Source organism: Cylas formicarius, unplaced genomic scaffold (genome assembly GCF_029955315.1).
Source record: "Cylas formicarius isolate icCylForm1 unplaced genomic scaffold, icCylForm1.1 PGA_scaffold_7__23_contigs__length_41026272, whole genome shotgun sequence".
Taxonomy (NCBI): Eukaryota; Metazoa; Arthropoda; class Insecta; order Coleoptera; family Brentidae; genus Cylas; species Cylas formicarius.
The window spans coordinates 31,006,296-31,027,143 of record NW_026844352.1 but is presented as its reverse complement, the minus strand read 5'-3'; the positions used below and the strand labels follow the sequence as shown (position 1 = coordinate 31,027,143).

Here is a 20,848-nt window from a genome sequence, read left to right as displayed (position 1 = left end):
ACGGGTACTGCAACAGTTCTGTTAAATGTGACAGATCGAATTTTTCCACTGGCCTTCTTTTGCAGCTACTTGCAAAATAGAAGACAAGTTGGTGGTGCGTCAAAAGTTGGTGAAGTAGTATCAGGGGTGCCTCAAGGATCAATATTGGGGCCGCTATTATTTTTACTGCATATATTTGATTTGGGTACCGCCCCGCAGTGTTGCCAATCTCAATTATATGTTGACGATACCCAGCTTGTTTATTTTTTTGACCCGTTCCTTTATGATGATGTCGAAGCAGATATTAATTTTGACCTGCAGCGAGTTTTTACTTATAGTGAGTGACATGCTTTAAGGTTAAATGCGGCTAAAACTCAGGTGCTACTCTTTGATCGCGACTCTGCAATGCATTTCCTGAAAAGATACTTACATCTTGAGATAAATGGGGAACCCTTGTCGTTTGCCATCAAGGCCAAAAATTTAGGAGTAACAATGGACGTGTCATTAAGATTTAGTGAGCACATTTCAAATTTAAATAAAAGAACTTATCTTTTAGTTAAGACTCTATATGCCAATAAGCATATATTGAACTTTAATGTTAGGAAAAAAACTGTGTGAGTCATATATTATGTCTGCACTGTCATATTGTCTCGTATTGTTTTACCCATGTTTAACACTCCTTGATCGCCGGCGCCTTTAAAAAATTTGTTTGTGTATGACTTAAGAAGATATGACCACGTGTCCCCCAAAATTAAATTGTTGCAGTGGTTGAGAATAGACAATTTATTTGCTGTGTTAATGTACAAGATCTTAAAGTCTTCTAGCCCTCCCTATTTAAAAGGTAAGCTAATTTTCCGCTGCGAAACCCATAATGTAAATATTAGGGAGAATACGCTGTGTCTCAACACAGATCTGCTCTTTACGGGCGGGGGTTTACGCATGGGGCAAAAACTTTTAATCGGCATAGATACTTGTTTGCCTTATCATCTTTAAAATTATTTCGGAAGAACATTAAAGGCGTGTTATTAGATAAACTAAGTGCTAATCGGGGTTTTTCGTCTTGTAATTCTTGTAATTAATCACAGAATTATTTTTATAATTACTTACTTTCTTTTTCTTTTGTTTATATTTCATTTTTCTTTGAACCGGGTTCTTTTTTTACAAATTGTATTGTCATAAAAGTGTATAATATAGATTATATAGATTAATTGTGTTGGGTTAATGTTGAGTAGCCGACTTCGCTCTTTGAGAATTTAGTATCGTATACTGTGTATTATGTATATCAAGTATCTTAATTCTGAATAAAGATTATTATTATTATTATTATTATTTTCCTCTCCTTGTTAGGGTAGCAGCTTTAGTAGGGTTTATTAACCAGTCACTAAAGTTGGGGGGGGGAAGGTTTATGTCTCCGGGATATTCAGGGTCTTTCGGACGATTTTGCAAGTTTCAAGTATTACGGACTTTTGCATTTTTGTAACGATGGTTTTATTCGTTATATTCAGTCTTTCCAGGTATCCTGCAAGCTTCTTGGTAACTAGCCCAGTGGCCGATATAATTACAGGGATAACATGTACTGCTTTTAGGGTGAGTATTTTTTTATATTCCTCTGCCAAGTCGTAATACTTATTAATTTTTTCTCTCTCTTTCTGTTCCAGGTTGTGGTCCGAGGGATGTGAAACGTCGATGAAATACGCCTTTTTATTAGCCTTATCCAGCAGAATAATGTCTGGTCTATTGCTGGCTATTGGTTTATCTGTTACTATAGGTGTATCCCAGTATAGCCGATAATTTTTGTTCTCAAGAACTGGAGCAGGTATGTATTTAAAATATGGACTGTATTTTCCCTCTCCTAGGTTGCATAGCATTGCTAGTTCTTGGTGTACAATATTTGCTGTTAAATTGTGCCTTTTGGTGTATTCAGACGGAGCTAGCGTTTGACATCCTGCTATTACATGTTCGATGGTCTCTGGCACCCGTCCACACATACGACATTTATCATCATCTATTCTGATCTTTTGGATATACTTCTTATAATTCCTAGTCGCTATGCTTCCATTCTGAATAGCTGTGATAAATCCTTCAGTTTCAGCGAATAGCTGCCCCTTAACTAACCAATTTGTTGATTCGCTCCCAGCAGTTTTTAAACTAGCTGGATATGTTCCATGAAGGGGCTTACTCAACCACTTCTCTTTTACCTCATCAATTGTTGGTCTCTCTTTTATTTCATTTTTTCTGAGATCTACAGCTGAGTATCTATCCGACTGATAAGCGAGCTTATGCAACGTCGAAGTATCTTTTTTACGGTGGAAGAACTTCTTTAACTGATTTACTTGACGCCTATGCAGTATGTTGAGGTCAGCCAATCCTCTTCCGCCCGTCGATCTTGGTAAGTATAGCCTTTCAGTGCATGCGTTAGGATGGTGAATTCTATGCTCTGTCATGAGGGTCCTTATTTTCCTGTTCAGCCTCTCCAAGTCAGTGTTAGACCATTTTAATATACCAAACGTGTACGTGATTACTATTATTATTATTATTATTATTATTATTATTATACGATTACATCTCAGCTCTCACTGGCCTGTTTCACACCCGAGGTTTTGTTTGCTGTGGGCTCTCTGAACTGGCGAGAAAACAGTTCAATTCCTCCCACTCAATTCAGAAACTTATGAACAATGTGGCATTTCTGTAGTATGACAGCCTTCTGTCCGTACTCCACGATGTTCGGTGGAAGTCTGATGTCTTTTAAATTTTTGGAGAGGTTTTTATAGACAATTCCCTCCGCCGAAATTACAAATGGGTAGATAAATACTTTATTGAACTGCCAAATATTTTTCAGTTCCACCGCCAAATTTTCGTATTTTTGTTTTTTTTTTGCTTCAGTTTTACAGATATTGTGGGAGAGTGGAACAGCGATATCAATTATGAGAGCACTTTTCTTTTCTTTCTCTATAAGAACGATATCGGGTTATCCCAGTACAGTACACCTCTGCCATGTTCGAGTACAGCTGAGGGCTGGTATTTATAATACGGTTGGTATGTTTCTAGAAGGCCATACATTAAGGCTAGTTGGAGGTGGATAATTTTAGCAAGTTGGTTATGACGGTTCAAATATGCGCTCTCCGCGAGAACAGGGCACTCGGCAATAATATGTTCGATGGATTCTCCTGAATTTGTGTGCAAGCATCGGAATTTTGTCATCAGACGGCGGGTTAGTCTGTCTAACTCATTAAGGTCCGATTCGGACCATTCCAATATCCCAAAAGTGTACGTGAGTACAGGAATAGCCCAGGAATTGATAGCTGTGACCTGATTCTTGGTTGAAAATTTGGTGTTTAATACTTTGGTAATCCTGCTCTTGTATTTTTCGATAAATACTTTTTTCAATTGGGAGTGGTCAATTCGCAGGTTTTGAGTTATCCCTAAATATTTATATGTTTCATGAGGTGGTAGCTCATCAAAGTCCCGATACGGCTCCTCCGCATCTGCAACACCCCCTCTGTTAATCTTGATAATGGCACATTTGTCCAGCCCTAAAGACATACAGATGTCTTGTGAGAAAGTCCTCACTGTGTCAATCAGCGCTTGGAGTCCCGTTCGGCTCTCACTGTAGAGCTTCAGATCGTCCATATATAACAAATGGGATAGCTTTTGTCTTTCTCTGTTGTTGATTTTATATCCAATGCCGGAGTCATTCAGAAGGGTTGACATTGATGTTTACATCCAGTTGATCCTCGGATACAGCCTTGTTTGCTCCTCCTCTAGGATTCCGTTTGTTGTGCAGTGTTCATATAGCTTGTTGTTAATTATGCAGGTAAACAATTTGTATATCACTGATAGACAGGTTATCGGGCGGTAGTCATTTAGTTTGGTAGGGTTGCCCTTCTTAAATATCATATAGGTATTCCCCTCAGTGAGAAAACTAGGAAACTTTAGTGGACCGTCCAGCACGTCCGTAAAACATTGAGCCAGGCGCGGAAAACAGTCCGGAAAATATTTTATCCAGAAGTTATGCAGTCTGCCCGATCCCGGAGACTTCCAGTTACTGGTCTTTCGGATAGTGGAAGCAATATCCTCGGCTGTTATATGATCCAAAGTCATACCATTAATTGTCAGTGCGCGTTGTTCAGTTTCAGCTATCCAGTCAGCGTCCTCTCTGAACTGCTTTGGTCCTGACCAGATATCTCTTCAGTAATCGCCAAACGCGTTAAGGTCTGGTTTATGCTTTTTATTATTATTATTATTATTATTATTATTATAATTAATTCCCATAATCTCAGATTACTCCGGTCAATATATTCAACATCGGTCCTTAGACAAGATGGCTGAACTTGAGCAACCATATTCGATTTCAAATATCTCCAAGAACCCTGCACACTATTCTACATGTGTCCAGAAGCACTGCCTTTTGCATAGGGATATAAAGTCTTTGGTTTCCAAAACTCAGGGTTTGAAGTCCTTCGTGTAAGCTTTTTGGGATCTCGCCCGTCACCCCGACAACAATGGATCTTACTCGCACTGACTGTAGCCTACACATTATTATTTTAATCCTCATCGGAAGATGGAGTTATCTCATGTCGGCTAGGTGAATAGCAAAATATGATATGTGCACTATTGAAGTTGAGGTTGATTAAGAACTCTTCTAATTATGTTGCAAGTAGGTAGTCCCACAGACTTCTGCATTTCAAAGTTATTATTATTATTATTATTAATATTATTATTATTATTTAGATTTTAACTTTGCCTCTCAAAGAAAACAATTGTTTTTTTTTGTGACTATTTAATTAAACGGATTGATTAGCTTTTGAAATGAAGCCTTTTTGTAATGGATAACATTACTCAGAGTAAGTTACAAAAAATATACCACACGTAGTTCAAAATAAATAGGTATAACAGGGTTTAAAGTTGTTTAAAAAAGTCGATACTTCTTTTCAGTTAGAGCTACAAAAAATGATTGCAATTCATTGATATTTAAGTAACATTTTACTGTGGATTGGAGCATTACCCTAAATAGCATGTACTATATTTTTGCTTAAACTTGCATAAACACGTTTTAGGCGTATTTTTACTACCGATGCCGAGTGGACCATAAAAATGATATGATTTTTAGCTAACCAAATGTTTATGCTTTTAAGAAAAGTGTAAATTTTAATAAACCACAGTTCTTAACAAGTCCAACATAGTATTGAGTGCCAAAATAGGCTTATTTGTTCAGAACATATTTCAATTTATTCAAATACTGTTTTTCCATCCAGTTCCACGAATTTGCTTATGCAAATTAAATTCTTTTAAATTTTTTAACAAAAATAAATAAAGGCAAGTTTAAAAAGTAGCCGCTAATATTTAGCAAGACCTATATTTCAAAATCTGCCTCAACCTTGCGAATAAAAAGTAGTTTATTTTAGGCGAGTATCGACTGAAAAATGAACCTACTAAAATCATGAATTTTGTAAATTTGACATTCCTGATGTGTCAAAATCGTACTTGAGAAAAAAAATACGAGTATTTTGTGCAAATGTGCTGAGCCGATGGAAAAATTTGTCTAGATGCAAGATAAACTTCTCTGTTAAATTCAAGAATTGGCTTGAAAAATTGACACAATTTGAAAAACCGCAGACTTGTAAAAGTTACAAATCCAATAATATTTTACCAAATTCTTGATCCAGTCGAAAGAATTTACCTTTTAAAGAAAAATCTAAGTAATATCAAAGAAGAGATCCTCTAAATTTAGCAAAATCGAACAAACACGACTCCAAGCTAATTCTTCGTGCGGCTGCTATTGCTGCAAAGAGTACTGACAAAAAATATCTCTCCATACTATTAAAGGAATCCACAAGGAGTCCTGAAAGAGCGACAAAAGTAAAGAAAGCCTCTTAGTCCCCAAGAAGTCTTATCTTTTTTACTGGAAAACAAGTTCACAAAACAACAATAATTGGCTATACGGTATTGCACTAAAAATAGGAGTACGTTAAGCAAGCAAAACTTGAATGCCCCTAGAAAATTTTCTTCATCACACGACTATGAGAATAATATTGGTTCAAGAAGATGTTCTTAGAGACTATTTGGAAAATGGACAATTATGACAATAACTTTAAGTTAATTGCTAGTTACGGGTTTGATGGAAGTTCAGGATTCAGTCAATATAAACAAAAATTTCTTGATAAAAATCTGACTGATACAAATGTGTCTGCAACTACCCTGATACCCCTACGGGTAGTAAGTTCTAAAGGAATAGTCATTTGGAATATTCCTATCCCTCAACCTCAATCCCTCAATCTCAGACCAATAAAATTGCAGTACGTCAACGAGTCAAAAGAACGCGAGCTCACCGAAAAGAAAAACCTAGAGGAAGAAATTCAAAACTTGACATCTATATAAGTAAATTTTCAACTTTGGCTAACGTTCTTGTTTTAACAGCAACTTCATTTATTCAAGCATGGCCAATATGTGGCGCGACATCGGCAAGTTTTTAACAGTTACCAATTTTAAATCAGATGTGTTTAAACCAAAACCGAATTCATTAAAAGATGGTATAAGAGTCCATCTTAACGTTTGGCAAGTTAGAGGCACTGAAAATAAAAATCTTTTCGCCGAGAGAAAAAAATATATTCAAGTTCGTTTCTGGAAAGAACTTTAGTTGCATATTGACAAACCCAAGCCTAACGGATTTGGTTCAACAAATGATTATATTGATTGCTCCTAATTATCAGTTACCTTTAAATTTGATTAAATTTGGAAATTACTATTTTGAAGCTGCACAATTTTTTTTGAAAACATACGCAAGGTTCCCCATGCCAGCAAATTTATCCAGATAAATCAATTCAAGAGGTTCACCTTAGCGAGTGTGTAATACCAAAATGAGATAAAGGATATATATAGTGTTTTTACAAAAAACGACTTTTTGGAAGGTTTTTGCATAATATTTCAAAAAGGAAAAAATTATATACAATAATATAAAATATTAAAAATTGAAATTTGTAATAATATACAGAGCGCTTTGTAAGTATTTTGTTTGACTCCCTGTGTATTAATTTCTTTCTCTCTTACGTATTTTGATATATTTTGAGAAACTCTTAATGTTGTATTTAGCATTTTTTGAGAGCTCTCTGACTTTATGTATTAACTGTATAGACAACCTGTTACAGGCCGTTTAAAAATGTGAGATCATTCCATGATTAGAAGGATAATTGATATTTCGAAAATTGTTTTCCGATCGAAATTTTAGAGCTTTAGTTAGAAATTTTAACGCCGCCTCAGCGGTATTATATATCAATTTAAAGCGCAGTATCTTAAAATTAAAACTTTTAAATTAATTATAGTGGAAATAGCCGGGCCGACATTAATAATGGTAATTTACGACACCGATGCTTATCTCACGTTCCTTTGACTTGCACTTTAACAAATTGCTTAAGCTTACGCCCTCACGAAGCATATTGTTTTTTTTCTCTGTTGACAATTCTAATCCAATTAAATCCGAACTATTAAAATTCTTATTAAACGGAAACTTTTTAATTTTCGTTTACAGAGAAAATAACTGTAAATTTAAATTTGCCACAAAATGGCTTTCACGGAGACTCGGAAATATATCGGTGTGAAGTTACCAGCTAAAAGTTGGCAGCCAAAATTACAGAAAGAGCCGAACAACCAGTGGCGGCGGGGATTTCTAAACCAGTTTAGGAAACAACTGATTTAAATTAAATAGATCTCTGGCTTTCGTTTCCATAGAAAATATTCGGTTGCAACCCCGTACAAAGGTTGCTATAAGGTGAAACTAAAAAGTTATAAGTATTTTTAATTTAATCCAAATTTAAGCACTTTAATTTCTGAGATGAAATTGTGTCCACAGAGGTGAGCTTTTGTTTCCAGTGGGCTGATTATTTAACTGATTGATTAATTTTACTCGAATTAATGCATAAAATATAGAGCTTATCTAGGTATTATGCGAATAGAAAATAAATATTAAGTTTAGGCTTGGTTACTGAGTTGTTAATTTGTTAATGTGTAGTGTTCATTTCGAAAACAAAATGGGGCTGCTTTAACACCACCGGGTAGCTTGGACACAACGAAATTTTTTTGTTTTTCATTTATTTTCCTTTCTTTTCTAGTAATAAAAAATGGTAAGACATTACGAAAAAGTTCCGAGAACGCGGAGTTATCGAAACTATTCGCGCGAAGATTTAATAAAAGCACTTGAAGCTATTAAAAGTGGTGTGCCTATCCAAACGGGACAATAGTTTATAAAACTACAAGCATAACGCTTCGTAATAAGTCCCTTGGTATACACAACCGGTCGGTGTGTCATTCAAGTGTCCTTAACAGCGGTCAACAAAAAATAATTCGTAACACTTTATTCCAAGTGGTAGAGTGGGGTTTCCCTTTTAACTCTAGTGTGATATTCGTACCGTGGTCAAAAAATTCTTGGATAAACGGGGCAAAAGAGTACGTGAATTCAAAGATCCCATTTTGTCGAAAACTTTAACAAGAAACTAAATCTTACACGAATTTTAAAAAATCGCGATTGTCCGTGGATACAACCGACATTATGCAGTTTTTTGAGAACATAAAAAAATGAATTAGGTGCTGTGGATAATAAAAACTTACAGCCGAAGTGCAGTCCCATATGGTAGTGTATAAAAGCGCCAATTTATATGAAAACTGGTGTACTGGAGGACCCCCGGGCAATGTTTATGGGAAGAGTCCTTCCGGATGGTTCGACATGTATCTTTTTGAGCAATAGTTTTTTAAATACCTTTTACCCCACATGGGCAGATAAGGATAATTTAAAACATAAAAACAGCCCAAGAAAATTATATTTATAAGTGCCGTTTTAAAGTCAACGCCACACATTTGATGCAGCCCCTATAAAAAAATTTAAAATTTAAAACCAGGATTAAAACCAGTCTTAAGAAGTCTTAAGGAAGCAGGATTGCCTGAAAACTTGGAAGAAACTGAACGATTTCTTGACTCATCATTGGTAGAATTTTTGAAATAAATGAGGGGAACAAGCGAAAAAAGAAAAAGAGGAAAGAAGTTTGAAGCTGGAAAACAGATGACTATTGAATACCCAGTGACAGCCAATCCCAGACAGCAGCGACGAAGAATTGCCTTGTTTTTACGATAGACAGCCAAAAAAGGTCACAGGCAAAGCCAAAAAAGAAAGAATAATGTGTTTGATGCAAGAAGTGGTTTTGCAGACTTTGTAATTCAGAAAGCACTGATCAATTTAACCATAACCTTTAACATTGAAACTGAGATCGAAAAGGATCGAAAATTAAAAAACTTTAAATTTTAGTTTTGATTTTTTTTGTTTATGCCAAAAGTTTATTTAGTTTTTAAGTTAAGAAATGTTTTGTTAGTTTTGGGTAGGTTTAACCTTTAGTTCCTATACATACCAAAGAATTTTTGACGTATAAATATTTTTGTTTTTTTTTATGCTCTATATGCAAAACGTAGATTATGATGTTTTTTTGAGTGTCTTGTTTAATTTGAAAATTGTAAGATAATTAAAATGTTTTATTTTTATAATGACCAGTATAAAGTGCTTTAAATAAGAGTTTTTCAGCAAAAATCCATTTTTTCGTAACCAAAAAAAAAAAAAAAGAAAAATTAATTCTGCGACCATTACCGTTGAGGGGCGGGGCTTCTTTGACATACCCATTTCTAGATTTTTTTTTTATTATCTTTAAAACAACTTGGAGGGCAGCAATCGATTCTGCAGGTCAGATTTTATGTTTATTATGTTTTTTATATTTATGTTTCTATTCAGATATTAAGGTCTTTCCAAATATTAATGTCTTCTTCGCTTCTTCCTCTGTTTTTTCGAGCACTTCGGCTCTATCGACGACCAACAAACGGTATTTGTTTCTATTTCATTTAAGACTAGCTTCCCCGCTGAAACGCTCTACTCACTGGATAAGTCATTCCATTTTCTTCTCTGCGTTTGCCAGAATAGTTGTATCATCGGCGTATCTTAGGTTTGAAGTTTTTCCACCAGCGATCGATACACCTCCGTTCCAATCCTCTGTTGCCTTTCTTATAACCAAAGGAGATACAGAACAATACATTTCTGTCTGTAATATTTTGTTACCCCCATTTCCTCTAACACCTGCCATAAAAGGTTTAGTAGCGAGTTCCTTTGCCAGCTATGAATTCTCCTCTTGAAAAATTTGTGGTAAAAGATAAGGGTTCAGACGGTCCTGTAATATGTATAACATCATTTAGCTTTCATGATTTATGAGGGATATAGTTCTATAGTTGCTGCAAACTTCTTTATCGTCCTTTTTATGTAGCGGAACGTATATCGATTTCGTCCACTCCCCCGATAACCATATTTTATTGCATATGTGGTACATCATATCAGTTTCAGCTGCCATCAGCACCTCTGTCACCACACTGTCCGAGTATGTAGCTTTGTGGTAATTTAGTTTCTTAATTTGTGCTTAATTGTGCTGGATGAAGGTCTTCTTCTCTGGCCACAGTTCTTCACGGCGAAGGGGTCACCTTTTTATAATATCAGTCTTGTTTATAAGCATGCGGTTTCGTCTTTAATGGAAGCTTCCGGAGAAAAATCTTACTCCCTTAAATAAATCTCTTTGTTCATTTTTATTGCCGTTTCTTTCAATTTCAATAAATTGGACAATAAAACAGGTAGGTAATAAACATAACTGCTAACGTCAACAGTAATGACGATATTGTTGAAATAGTCAGTACACCACTTCAATGAAAAGAAACTATATAATTCACCTTTATCAGCAAACAGTGCAAAGAAAAAATATATATCTTAACATACATGATATAAATTTACGTTATAGCTTATATAATAGGCTATTAGTTTGTATAATAGACTATTAGCTTTTGAATACATTTTTGCAAAAGAGCAAATGTGACTATCAGAACTGATACGTAAAAATACCATCAGTGGCTAAAATCTACCGAAAATATCCGTTCGCTCCCGAACCCATGACTAAAATACCGGAAATATCCCAAGCAGCTCGCGTTGCTGGGTAATCAAGCTGATGTTTTAAAAGCGACACTTTCCGCAAAATTAATATGTGCCTAATTGGATATTTTAGACTAGGGAGTAGAAAAATATGTTTCGCTATCCACGGTCGTGAGTCACAAGTAAAAAGTCGTAGAACTAGTATAGTATGCAACACGTTGATGAGCTTCTACAGATACTCTTTTACTAATCAAACTCGTGCCTAAAATGACGTTAATCAAATTTCTTGATTAGTATACTATTAAGTTGATTGTCTCCCGAGATATTCGTATTTTTATTTAATTTTTTAATGTACGTACAAAAATTCACTTCTTCAAGCATCGAATTTGAAGATTACTCTCCGTTTTACTGGAATGAGAAATAATTTAAATTATTCCATCAATTTTATACATCTATATTGACATTGTGGCGATATATTTTGAAGTTGACTGTTTGTTGCTTGTTTGATTTTCCAAATCTTGAATAAATGATGTTATATTATTTAATCAATAGCTTTCTTTAAATTGGCAAGGGATTTATTGTATAATAAACAAATATATTGAGTTAATTGAACAATAATATTTTGAAACCCATTCCATCGCCGAAAGACTGGGGAGAAAAATGTGTTTTTATACATTTACACAATTTCTAAAATGGCGGAATTAGGCCTCTATTGATAGTTGTTGAGAGTTGTAGAATAAAACGGCACTAAATTTGAATTACTTATTTTTTGAGGTTTTAAAAATAATCTTGAGCTTTAAGACTAGAAAAATGAAGACGATGTGGGCTAAGAACTTTAATATGTTTTTTATGGCTTATAATACGTGATGAAACCATCTAATTTAGAGAGACGCTGTGTATCAAAGCAGCGCGTTTTGAGGACATAATGTATGTTAAGTAACTAGCAGTTCCCAGGGAAATTAAAACGTAAACGTCTGTATATACTTGCGCCCCACAATCGTCGCAGACTTACCTGTTGCTTGGTAATGTAAATGGGTTTGTTGAGTATAAGCCACGTGACGGTTTCGTAACACGCCGGCATTGTCGTCGAGCCATCGTACGTCATGTAGTATTCAGTTTCAGGAAGAATCCCCCGAACTGAAAACCGTTTCACTTCTACCTCTTCACCTAAGTAAACAACAGAAACATTTTGAGTCGCTGTTATTAAAATCTAGTTGGTGCGATTGCACACTCAAAACCGAATGTTTTATGCTTAGGCGTCTATATACAGGAGGCGGACGTAAGTATTCCTTCCCCATGGATAACTTTTGTAACTTCATAATTAATTGAACTTGCGCACAGACTGGTCAAAGATGTCATGATATTACAAATTGATGGTCGTTTGCTTATCGAGCGCCAGAAGTTGAAGTATAAATTTAAGAACTCATATTCCGCTTCAAAACTTTTAACAATAATTTGATTCTAAAGTCTTTCTTCCATGACGATAACGACCACGAAAATATATGTTTGACAATATTAATCCCATGTAATCTAAATTTTTGATAAATGGTTGAAAAAATGAAAGTTCCTTTCAAAAGCGGTAATAAATAATAAAATAAATTAGATTTAGAAAATATTTGATTGATTTGACTACATACAACGCTTTTCAAAACAATTGTAAAATTACTTACCTCCGTACCTTATCTTGTCCAACTGGTCCGTCAGGATCCTTAATTCTGGATTTGACAAATCTCCAAGCTGGAAATAAAAATATAAACCTTTGAAAATTTAGGTAGTGTGTCCATGGATGGATGGCATAAAAAGTAGCAGATGACAGGTAATAATTGGACTTTCCCGCTTCGCCACATAAGCTGTTAAGTTTCCTGGTGAAGTCATTGATGACTAAAGCATAATAGGGTAATGTCAAGTAGACAAAGAAAGTAATTTTCTAGAGTAAACGTTTATCGATCATCAAGCTGGTAGGTAATATGAACAAAATTTCCATCAGATCGTATGAAATGCGAAATTCTGAGATTTTCTTTAGTTGTCCCCTACGATATTCAAGTTGCGAGGAAATAAATTAAGATGTCTTGCATCAATTTTGACACAAAAGAAACAAAACAAATTTTTTAAGTAGCCGCTTCGCCGATATTCGGTGAATACCAATGGAAATACATATAAATTTTCGCTTGGTTAACGAGAAAACGCGAGCAAAACTTATTAAACTCCCTCGTCCGGAAAGCATTTACGAGATAAAATTCTTAAATTTCTTCTCAAACACTACCCCGGTACAACAATAAAAAATCTAATTATTATAATAAAGGAAGAAGACGAAAATTTGCATGATTATGTCGCCGCTTAAAGACTGTTTTAAAATTTCAAACTACAATGTAATTTGCATGGCAAGTGGGGTCCTCTGCGTTCAGCCGTGGCCACTTATGTTTATGTCCCGGGAGCCGCCGCACCGATGTCTTTGGGATATGGCAATTTGGAACGATTTTTCATCTGAATGAATCGGATCTTCCAGATTATTACTTTAGTACGACACGCCATTTTTCTGTTACCATTTTTTTATCCCCATATCCCACGATGATGTGCTCTCCTTCATAACGCATTCGCAGATGTTACTGTTAGCTCTGAGCACAGGGCAAAAAAGGATTTAATTCAAATACAAAATTTATTTGTATTATTATAATGTATTAATATATTATTAATTATTATCATAAAATATAATTAGTATTATTAATGTTACTCTATTTTTGATCTATTTATTCATACCTATGTTGAGTGTTCCTCACTTCCCACTCCACTTAAGAATCTACAATTTTTCATTGTTTTTTTTCCTTCATTTTCTAAAAAATTCACTTATTATCACAAGCGTCAGAATGATGATCATTTTTGTTTCCTGAATCTATTTGCAACATAAAATTTTCACTATAATAGCATTGTAATGTTAATTGTAAGCATATAAATTATTTGTTTATTTACTTAAACAAGCTAAAATATATGTATTTGAAGAGGACGTTTATGATAACTATTATAAATGGCCGACTTTTCCGATGTACCTCAACTCGGAGAAACATTTTTCGTGGCAACCCTGTCTAATTTTTTTTTATTTTATTTTGTATGTATTATTATATTATATATTATTTCTTGTAGGTCGGTAGTAAAATAATATAAATTACATTTATAATATAATAAAATGAAAACTATGTTACAAATTGAAAAAAAATTACCAGTCGACATTTTTGCAGTGTGGGGGACAGCAAAAACTTTTTATCCAATTTGCCGGCTACTAATAGAAACGTTGATTTAAAGTACAATAACAAAATTTTAAAAAACCATCCGGTTTTCCGAGTCTCCACTTCAACTGTTAACATTTGAGAAAAAGTTGTAAACTATCTTAAAAAATGTTCTGTAATTTAAGACAGTGAAGATGTCTTTATTTGGCATCTGAATACCTCATTTGTACCGTGTGTTGAATTTATGTTGATAACATTTTAATTGGTTGAAACTTTTTTGTTTTTAGAGATATCAAGGTAAACAAGAAAACAAAATGTAGGGTTAATAGCAAAGTTTTTTTTTAAGTGACGTATAAATCAAAACGCTATCAATTTCATGACATACAAGCCTACATTTTTTTTAATAGAATATATTATTCCGATTTTAGTACACTCGTTTTTGACTAATCGGCAAAAATAGGAAATTTTTCTGTTCACGTGATTTTTTATGTTTTCGCAAAAGAAAAAATCCATTAAAGTTAAGTCGGGCTGTGAGCTTGCCAATCCATAGTTCCGCCGTTCCCTATCCAACCCCTGGGATATTCTATGTTAAGAAAAAGGAGTGGCACCGTCTTGCTGCCACATAATCAGTGCAGATATCTTTTGGGGTAAATCTTCTATATATTGTTCTATTTCGTGCTCTTAGAGTTGCAAATGATGATATATCCGTTAAGGACATCACACCATACATTAATTGATTGGTACTCCTGGGTTTTAATTTCGTATATTTGTGTACGATTATTTAAAGACAAATATAGGGTATTTTGTCTTTTACAACTCTTTCCTGTAGGCAACGAACTTTCAGCAGTCTATAAATGTTTTTCAAAAAATTATTGTTCTCACGTCTATTTAAAAAGTCCAAACAAAACTGCATCCTCCTTTGCAGTTATTCTGCACTTAGTTTTTGAGTTTTAGGAAATTTAAATACATTATATTTATATTCTTTCAAAACTGGATGTGCTGCATAGAAACCTAATATGTTTCAATTATTTTCTCCTTGTCAGCATTTAATAAGTTACCATTTTCTTCCAATTTATTTGCCAGCCTTGGAAATATCTGTTTTGAAAGAGTAGAAAGTATAGTTGAAGCATATCTCTCCTTTCATGGATTCTAAATTCGCGAAAAACCAACAATATTCAACCATCAACGTTGTTTACTAATACGTCAAACGTAATATTTCAGTCGGGGCACTCTGTGAAGTTATATAAGCATTTCCTATTTTTGTCGATTTTTCAAAAACGAGTGGACTAAAATATAAAGTGTGTTACATCATTGTAATATATAGTATACAGGGTGTTCCATTAAAAAAATATGATGTAGGCTTATATGTCAGAAAATTGATATGTTTTGTTTTTCGTTTACTTGATGTAGATGTTATCAAGATAAATTGAGTGCACGGTACATAGTTTTGCGTATATATTTAGAGATCATACCTGCAGGGTCACCCATTATTAATAAAAAAAAATTGAGAGATTTATGGCTCTTCTTAATAGAAACATATATAGTTCGTCAGTTATAGAAATACATTTATTACAATTTATTAGGAATGATATAAAAAATCATAATGAAGGTCTTCAAATTTTGAATTATTGTGTTTCTAAAATGAATGGATGAATGGAATATTAAACAACCAAAATTTGAGAATCTAAAACCCCACATAATATAATGATACTGGAAGATAAGAACTGCTGGAGTGTTGCACACTTTTACTTTCGGTGATCATTTTTGAAAATCATTTTATAATTGAATATATCTACTAAATGTTTTAGTGGGCCTTTAACGAAAAAAAAAATACCAGACTTCCCCATCGAGTGTCGACTCAGTTTGTTTTGCAGTAGTGTCTCGATTAAAGAATTACGAAAGTAACATTTAAGAGCAATTAACCTTTTCCCTGACCTTCTATCTAACAGACTATATATTGCTGTTCTTCTAGGAATGAGTTTTTTATTCACCCGAAGAGGTAATTTATTTGCGTCAACCCCCGTCCATTTCGACTTGAATAAAATTGTGGTAGTTGACGAATTTCATAAACACGTTCTCCAAATTTTGCATTATTTAATCGTTAAGTGCTGGTTCAAATTACGGCAAACCGAATGTTTGTAAATAATTGACACATCTCAATTCGCTTAACCACCACTCCGCTATTCTCAGTTCCGCACCATATGCAAACATGTCTATATGCACAAGTAGTTTATTCCTGCAACTCCAATAATTCTTGTAACGTCATTCGATTCACAATGGCTCTTTTCCTTTACAGTTTCTAAGTGTACAGCACAACAGGGCTCATATGTATCTAACTTATAATTAAGCGGATAGATTTCCGCTATAAATTATGGCGATATTTTGCGTAAAATGAATAATTGTTTCTTCTACCTACCGTTTCCTCGTTATAAGTTTACCGGTCTCGTATTATATCTGCATACTAAGGCGTATTTTGTAATTACAGAATGCAAGAGAAAATTTGATAATCAACCTAATTTGGGCAAACCGAATATATTTTATGCTTCGTTAGCCTTTGGTAGAAAATTGCAGGAAATAAACTGCAAAATTCAAGGACAGAGTTGCATATATATAGCGCATGTGAAATGGAAAAAGAAATAAATGCCTAATATCAAAATCAAAAATAAAATTCTTACTAAATGATTTAAGATAGTGTCACATTTTGAAGACATTGAAAATATAAAGGAACCATATCGACAGTTTCATTATTTCGAAAACGCTTTTTAATAATTTCATGGCCTTAGTGAGAGCAATAAACACAAATTAAACTGTCTGTTAATAATGATTTTCTGCATGGCCTGCTCTACATATTATAATTATAAATTAACGGATATTTATAAGACTTTTATAAAGAAACCTTAGCTTTTATAAAACTCTTTATAGTCTATAACGAAAACTTTTGTGTTTCGTCTAATATTACATTCAAAACGCTTCCCTTACTTTATCTATAAAACCATTGCTCTTGGACACCTCAAATTTTTTATTCCTGACGTTTTACAGCTACTATGAAACCTGAACCCGCATGCGTTCGGAACGTCCGTTAAAGACGCTTCTGTTTTCCCAACTTCTTTCGTTCGCACAATATGTTTATATTGATTTACCATTTGCTTTTTGGTTTATAGCAGGTACAAACATTCCTTTTTCTACTGCCGTCTGTAAAACGCCCAATTACACATCGATCTAACGTGCGAGAAGCGCCACTTTACCACTTCAGTTTTATTTTCCACTGATCTGAGCCACTTCGGACATTTCCGGGATTTTACCGCACAGGTTTGCAATCGGATGTTTTCGGAGATATTTCCCACGCCTTGGATTGTGACTTTTGTCAATTCTGATGGTTACGTCAGTGAATGTATTCGTGTTGTTTGGCGAAAATGTACTCCAAAAGCAACGGTCGCAGAAAAAGTATGGTATGCAACACGTTCGGTAAACTTTTTTTCTACTCCCGTCTGGAAAATAACTTTGGACATTTCCGGAATTTTATCGCACGGATTTGGGAGCAATCGGATGTTTTCGGAGATATTTCCCAAACTTTTAATTTTGACGTTTATCAATTCTGACGGTCATGTCAGTGAATGTATTTGTGTTGTTTTGCGAAAAAGTACCCAAAAACTAACGGTCGTAGAAAAAGTATAGTATGCAACAGGTTCGGTAAAGTTTTTAACTCCCTCGTTTATTAAAAACTCGCTTCGCTGCGCTCCGCTCGTGTCAAATAAACTCGTGAGTCAAATGCCATTTACCACACTTGTTGCATAATATATTATTATGACAGCTTATAAAACTTTTCGTATTTCAAAATCTCTTTAGATTCTAGTGCAAGAGTAATATTGCTATAAGTAACATGAGTTGAATGAATAAAATGATAAGCTTTTAAAAAGCGAACCTGGTGAACGTGGCGGCCATTGTTATGTAAAAAGAGGAACATTGCATTGCAAGTATAAGACAAAATATTTAAATAAAAAATGATTTGTATTTTAACTAGAAAAAGAACTAAGCAAAATTATTTTTCAAAGTGCACAAAACGATGCCGCTTCAGTTTTAGGAATAGTAAAATATAAAATTATACGATATATTTTTTGTGCCAAATTAAATTATGTCGTTGTAGCAAATTTTCAGATTTTTTGTTATATTATATTACATATTTGTTCATAATAATGTCAAAGTAAAAATTCATTGCTGCCAAGTTTAGTTTTTTGTTTACTGTTTATAGCGCTAACAAAAGTGCTTGCCATTATAAAACTTATTTAAAATTAAGGTTTTTAAAGGGCATAATTCTGTACTTTACAGTAGAGAGTAAAAAAAAAACGCTTTATAGCTTTATAAGCATATTATAATTATTTAATGCTGAATTTAAAAATGGGATATTATATAGTATATTGACTTTTACACTAATTGCATTTGTTCATTAGAGTCCTTTTTGTAACATGACGCTCATAATATCCGGCTTACATCATAACGAAAAATTCCAAAAGCTTACTATATCCGATGCAGTGATTAATACACATGGTAGACCGCATTCCATTTCGATGCGGGGATATCACGTCATCTGCAAACACAACTGCAGATTTTCGGTTGAATTAATTTCTTCCTGACTGTGGTCGGTATTTTTTTAGCATCAAATGCTCTATAACTGAACAAGCTGCGATAATCCGCAGAATTCCCCGGAAAACTTTAGACATCAATGCTCGATAGATTGAGCCGCAATAAATGATTTTCATTGTTTTTTCTTTTTCGTTCGCGCTCTGCAAACATCCATTTTATTAAACTTTCGATTTTAGTTTGGAAATCAATTCTAGCAATCCGTTTGAGAGTTGCTATGTGAAATAAAATTTAAACGACACGTTTAGCGGTAAGGGCTCTCACACAGGATTTCCTTATTAGTATGCACGACACCGATATTGAAAACATTTTATATTTTATTACATTTTTCTATCACTCTTGTATCAATATTGAAGTATACATAACTTTTTAGGTAGAATCCATTCTTCACGGAAATGCCCTTCTGTTGCAACCAAAATACACTTGCCTGGGTGGTCAAATAAGAATTTAAAGTGCGGTATCTCGAAAACTATTCGTCGTAGAGATTTGCAGTAAAAAAAATTATTTTGAAAGTGGCCAAAAGAAAATCGCGAAAAATATTTCTAGATTTCCGAGGTGGATCCAAGGAGGCCTAACGGCCATCTTAAATTTTAAAAGTAATTTTTCACCAAAATCCTTCTAGTCAATGTACCAAAAAAAAAATATGCCAAGCTTCATATGAGTAATTTTTGTTTAATATTGATGTATTTATAAAAATAAAGTAGTGACTTGTTTCCCAAAAAATGTGGTGAAATTATACCTAAATAGGCTGGTCAAAAAACCGTATCTTGATATCTTATTTCTAGCCTTAAATATCCAAGAAAGAAAATTTAAATATAAAATTTTAAAAAGTCGATATTATGCAGGTAATTTTCTCTTTTTTTTTTTCAGGATCCATTCACAAAACTTCATAATTTTATAATTTTGAAATAATCAAAGTATTCTTAGTTAAAAAAAAAATAAAAAGAAACGCGTGGGGCACAATATTCGAAAAATATTATAATATGCAAGTACAGAACAAAGTTTGAATTAAAAGTATATTTGTTATATACGCTGTGTAATGACTTTTACAAATAAGGAAACTGTCTATATTATTGAGAGCTACAGAGCTATATATCTAAATTTGCGAAATTTGCCTAATTTTTCACGCTTTCGAGCTCAGTTGCGAAGACGATCGGCTAGAACGTCGGAAGACAATGTAGTTAATATCTTAGCATTCGTGTAATTTAATCGTCATATTAGTACGCGTTGGGGATATCACGCACTACTAAACATTTTAAAGCATCAAAGATACGTTTTTATGTCACTGAAAACACTACTTTAGATGTTTCATAATATTTTTATGTAGAATACTTCGACCGACTCATTTTACGGGATGCTGGGCATGATTACGGGAAATAGAGACTTTTTATCCCAAATTCTTTGGATAGATGAGGTCACTTTCAGAAATTATGGAAACGTTAATCTGCAAATATACATTATTGATCCCACAACAATCATCATTGATTGCTCGAGTCCAACATCAGTCTCAAGTATGGTATTCTACCTTTTTATGATTTTGATTTTCTGGTAAACCAATTTCTTACTTTACTAAGATGTTTCGCTGCAATTACGGCAAAATATGTTTTTGCAACTAGATGACTGCTACGTACATTTTTCAAGAAATGTGCGAGAACATTTCACCAGAGTTGGATTGGACGTTCTGCAGACCTCAGTTGTTTGGAGTTCATCTGTGGAATCGATTATTCTAGCAACAACGAGAGCGACATGAAAATACCAATACTTGACCTCTCAGAGATTGAAGCTCTCCGTGTCCACGCATTAGCGGTTTCATCACTGAGTGTGATGGAACATCTATGGAGGCATTAGGTTTATTTCAAAATCGGTTTATTTGCCTTCTTGTGCCTTCACAAAGCTTAAAAACTATATCTTTCTCTTAATAATGATAATATTTTCTTAATAGTTATCTCGGGTGTCGAATCATTATAAAAGACACTTTTATAGCGGACTTTCTGTCTTTCACTGTTCCAAATTATTTCTACAGCACTGTAAAACTAAAAACGTGCAATAAAAAAAATTGACAGACAGAGAA

General features: G+C 33.9%; 1 protein-coding gene across 6 annotated transcripts in view; it reads right to left on the bottom strand.

Moving 5' to 3' along the window:
• Positions 1 to 20,848, bottom strand: part of LOC132704680 (carbonic anhydrase-related protein 10) — a 259,358-nt gene that overhangs the window by 14,107 nt on the left and 224,403 nt on the right. For all 6 annotated transcript variants that reach the window (XM_060674850.1, XM_060674846.1, XM_060674848.1 and 3 more), the window contains 2 exons: positions 12,589 to 12,655; positions 11,931 to 12,085 (listed from right to left, as the gene is read on the bottom strand). In XM_060674850.1, coding sequence (XP_060530833.1) covers positions 11,931 to 12,085; positions 12,589 to 12,655 — 222 coding nt within the window. The remainder of the gene's footprint in view (positions 1 to 11,930; positions 12,086 to 12,588; positions 12,656 to 20,848) is intronic.